Source organism: Penaeus monodon, chromosome 39 (assembly GCF_015228065.2).
Source record: "Penaeus monodon isolate SGIC_2016 chromosome 39, NSTDA_Pmon_1, whole genome shotgun sequence".
Classification (NCBI taxonomy): domain Eukaryota; kingdom Metazoa; phylum Arthropoda; class Malacostraca; order Decapoda; family Penaeidae; genus Penaeus; species Penaeus monodon.
Genome location: NC_051424.1, coordinates 5,280,420 through 5,285,419, shown reverse-complemented (window position 1 = coordinate 5,285,419; position 5,000 = coordinate 5,280,420). Strand labels below are relative to the sequence as shown.

Sequence of the window (5,000 nt, the reverse complement as noted above, 5' to 3'; positions counted from 1 at the left end):
CTGAGGATCGGAACAGCGGGGTCATCTGTCGAGTGCGCAACCTCGTGTTCCGGGAGGTTGCGAGGAGACGCGCGCTTCTGGCGTGAAGGGCTGTTTGCGCGCGCGCTCGCGTGTGTGTTCATATATATATATATATATATATATATATATATATATATATATATATATATATATATATATATATGTGTGTGTGTGTGTGTGTGTGTGTGTGTGTGTGTGTGTGTGTGTGTATGTGTGTGTGTGTGTGTGTGTGTGTGTGTGTGTGTGTTGTGCATATATATGCGTGTATGAATATGTATGTACGTATTTATGTATACATATATCCATATAAATATATCAATATAGTGTGTGACTATTATTATAACAATATATGTATATATATATATATACATATATATCATATTATATATATATATGTATATATATATACATATATATATACAAATATATATATACATATATATATATACACATGCAAACATATTTATATACAGTTGTGTGTGTGTGTGTTTCTTTGTTTGTGCGGGCATGTGTGCGTGTGTATGTGTGTGAATGTGTGTGTGTATGGGAGCGCATGAGTGTGGCGAAGTGCCTGTGAGTGTGTGTGTTTATGAAAAGAATATATTCTGAACCAAATCCCCTCCACGACTGACAAAGAAACCCGTTACCTCACAAACCATATTCAAGTGCCCGTAAACATTTATCGGCGTGATGACGGCTCTTTTAGAAACCCGCCTTCTAATTGGCTAATTCGAAACGCGCGCCATTTTTCGAAAACGGCCTGTTTCCGTTCCTGAAGGAAGGGATGGTAAATACAAAGAAATATTCTCAAGTTTCTTGAACAGCGTCTGCGTAATGCAATTAACGATAACAAAACCCGGAAGTTGTGCATTGTGACTTCAACAATCACGTGGTTGCAATTGTTTCTGACGCGTATGTAGCGTGTAAGTTTATTGAGTGATTGCAAGTTGCGCATTACGAGCGTAGTCTGCTTTCTTTGTGCTTGCATAAGAAGGATGGGAAACAGTAGATGCTTATTCTTTTAACTATCACTTATTCTTTTTGAAAACTGGAAACTGTAGGGAAGTAAATAGCGTTTGTTGGTCTTTGTTCGTGTTTGTTTGTTATTGTTTGTAAACGTAAATGCAAAAGGGTAGAAACGTTGCTTACCCAAATAGACGATTCTTTCTAAATAGACCAAAATGGTCATGTTTGGAATTATTTTTTTTTGTATTAAATAACAAATCTTATTGATGAAGATATGGACTCTAACACCCTCCCTCTCCGAAAACTTTTTAAAAAAAAATGATGATGATAATAATCCTACAATTAAAAAAATAAATATAATAATAAATAACAAGAAAACTACCATGGAAATGTAAGGCTGCTAGAATAAATAAATAGATATAATAATAAATAGATAACAAGAAAACTCCGGAAGCTGCACCTTCCGGAGACGCGCGTCCCTGTGGACTCACCTGCCCAAGGTCGTCGGGGATGGGAAGGCAGATGTGGAAGACCCTGCAGGCGTTGTCGACGTCGGCGTAGTATCCGTAGGGCAGCCCCTCGCACGAGAACGTCTGCGCCACCTGCCCCGTGATGAACTCGGATCCTGAGGAGAAGACGTAGGGCATCCGGGCGGAGGCGAGGCCGGCGAGGCAGAGGAGGACGAGGACGAAGGCTGAGGAGGCGGTCGCGGAGGACGAGGGGGTGGAGGAGGAGCTCATGGCGGAGGGTGTGGGCGTGCGCGGGGCGTGGACGCGGGTGAATGAGGGTTTCGAGGGCGTCGGGGAGCTCCTGAAGGTGCAGGAAGGGGTAAGACGCAGGACACTCCGGCTGAAGACAGTCGTGTGATTCGTGGTGCTTCTTGCTCTCGCTATGGTGCGGGAAGAGAAAAAAAGGAATAAACGTGGATGAAAAGAGAATTAAAAGAGAGAGAGAGACAGAGATAGAGGGACAGACAGAGAGAAAGAGAGAGAGAGACAGAGACAGAGAGGAAAAAAAAAAGAAAAAAAAACAGGGGAAAGACTGAAGGATAATTACTGTAAAGGAGCGAAAGGGAAATAGACAGAAAGAAGAAACTTGTGCAATCATTAATTGTGCGGGGAAAATGCGATCACGCATGCCAACAGGATCGCCAATTGCGAAACAGAAACATCCTGAAAAATAAGAGAGAAATAGAGAGGAGAGAGAGGGGAGGGAGACAGAGAAGGAGAGAGAGAAAAAAAAGAGAGAAAGAGAGAGAGAGACAGAAGATGAAGAAGGAGAGAGAGAGAGAGAGAGAAAGATAGAGAGCGAAATAGAAAGGAAGAGAGAGTGAGCGAAGGGGAAAGGGAGAAAGAGTGAAAGAGAGAGAGAAATGAAGAAAAATGAAGAAGAGAGAGAACGTAAATAAAAAAAAGAGAGAGAAAACTAAGACAGATAGACATAAATATATATATAATAATATAAAAATAATATATATATAATATAATAAATATATAGAGATATAAGAGAGAGAGAGAGAGAGAGAGGAGAGAGAGAGAGAGAGAGCGGAATAGAAAGGAGGAGAGAGTGAGCGAAGGGGAAAGGGAGAAAGAGTGAAAGAGAGAGAGAGAAATGAAGAGAAAATGAAGAGAGAGAGAACGTAAAGTAAAAAAAAGAGAGTGAAACACAGAGACAGACAGACAGACAGATAGATAGATAGAGAGAGAGAGAGAGAGAGAGAAGTATATATCTATTCTCTACATTCTGCGGTTTCACCCCCATCGCCCCCGCGCCCGGCTGACGATCATAACCGCAAGCTAAAAGCCAACAATTAAAGAAAACGGAAAATCAAGGAAACTCAACACTGTCTGCGCATGCGTATCGGCCTCGCTATGAATCTCACGAATAAACCTTCCATTCTCTTATTCCTATGTGTTTTAATCTCTTTTATCTTACTAAAGCTTTAATTCGTTCAATTAACCCCTTTGGTCGAAACTTTCAGTCACGCATTTCCCTTATCAAAGCTCTCATTCATTCATTTTCTGATCATTTCCGATGTTAAAACTCTTTATCTTTTTCATTACTTACTCATAATCTCCTTTCATAAAGCTTAAATACCTTATTTTCAATTTCCAATATATACATATCTATATCTATATTCATATTTCATTCATCATATATATCATATCATTTCCTATTCATTCTCAAGAATCCAAAAGGAAATTCATGTATATTCCCTTCGTTAGACATTCATTTTCTAAAACTAAAACCATTCTTTACTCTATAATTCTTTTCAAAGCACAAAATTTTTTATTTCTATCATCAGGATGCTAACAAAATACCTTTGTCTTATTTAAGTTAGACTAACTAATTTACATAAGACAGAACTTGATATGTAACATGTCGAAAGGACATATATTAGAGAGAAATAACTTAATGAATTGATAACTTCATCAGGATTGACTCTGATGAAGTTGTAAATACGTCAGTCACATCTATCGCTTTGTGTATTTATTTAGCCTCAATTCTTTACTTTCTAATATTTTATTCCCTATTCATCGTTTCCTACAATCAGTCTACAATCGCCTTTCAAAAGCAGTTATTCATTAAGTTTCTTTATACAAACATTCACTAATGCGTTTATATCCGTTATGCAAACGTCTGGTTCAATTATTCATAAATTTTCCTATAAAAATATAAAAATACCTTTACTTCCCTTGAAAGCAATTAATTATGTAATATTTTTCCTAATAAAAGATTAAAATATTTATAGCAACATTTTTGAAAATATCCCCTTAGAACACATTCATTTTTTCAAAAAAAAAAAAAAAAAAAAATTAAATATTCATCTATTCATTTCACTTTCAAAATTATTCATTTATTCATTTCCCTTTCCGGAACACTGCTAAGCTCATTTCTTCTCAAAACCATTCAACTATTGATTCATTTCTAAAACATTCATTTCTCATTTCGATCTCAAAAGCACCCTGATTGATCCTTCACAACAAAAGAACATTAATAGTAATGAATGAATAATGAAATGATATTATTCTTTCACACTCGAACAGAATTTCAGTTCTTCACCCTCTATTCTTACCCCCCTCATACCCCCTCCCCCTCCCCTTACCCCCACCCAACCAAGCCCCCTCCCCTAAGGGTCCCCTACACTCCTTACCCTCCCCCTCCCCCTTCTCCTATACCTCTCTGCCTCCTTCTACACGCACTCTATACCTCCCCTACACTCCCTCCCTTGCCGGAAGCCTCCCCACCCTTCCCCCACCCTCTACCCCTTACCCTACACGCTCCCCCAACCGATTATTACATAAGAGGTTTTACTGTAACCTTCGGGTGGGGGGGGTGAGGGAGAGGGGGGGGAGGGAGGGGCATCGAGTCAGGCAAAGGCGCATGAGAGAGAGCGTAAGGTCAGGCTTGCTGAAGGGGGGGTAGGGGGAAGGGGAGGGAGAGGGAGGAGAAGTGGGGGAGGGGGCAGGTAGGAAGGTAAATAGAAGATTTCTCTCGGTCGTCATACGAAGGGAAGACTAAGAGGGAGGGAAGAGAGAAAGGGGCGATTAATGTGAAGGGAGAAAGAGAGGGGAGGAAAAAGAGAAAATGTAGAGACAGAGAGAGAGAGAGAGAGAGAGAGAGAGAAGAGGAGAGGGAGAGAGAGAGAAAGAGAAAGACAGAGAGACATAGAGAGAGACAGAGAGAGAGAGAGAGAGAGAGAGAGAGAGAGAGGACAGAAGAAGAGACGAGAAGAGAGAGGAGCAAGACGAAGAGAGAGAAAGGAAGAAGAGAGAGCGAGAGGAGAGAGAGAGATGATGACGAAGAGAGAGAGAAGAGAGAGAAGGGAACAGACAGACAGAAGACAGAGACAGAGACAGGACACAGGCAGACAAACAGACACACAGACAGACAAACAGCGAAAGCAAGAAAAAGCAAGTGAAGAAAACAATGAGTGGGAATCCGACACTCGAGAACGAACGAAAGGGAAAGGGGAATAAATACAAAAGAAACAAAGAAAATACAAAACCCAG

General features: G+C 40.2%; 1 protein-coding gene across 1 annotated transcript in view; it reads right to left on the bottom strand.

Annotated features, from left to right (window-relative positions):
* The window catches only part of LOC119597443 (U-scoloptoxin(01)-Cw1a-like), a 17,706-nt gene that overhangs the window by 10,664 nt on the left and 2,042 nt on the right, over nt 1–5,000 (bottom strand). Inside the window, exon 2 of the mRNA XM_037947015.1 lies at nt 1,479–1,876. Within this exon, the coding sequence (XP_037802943.1) occupies nt 1,479–1,727 (249 nt within the window). The 5' untranslated portion in view covers nt 1,728–1,876. The remainder of the gene's footprint in view (nt 1–1,478; nt 1,877–5,000) is intronic.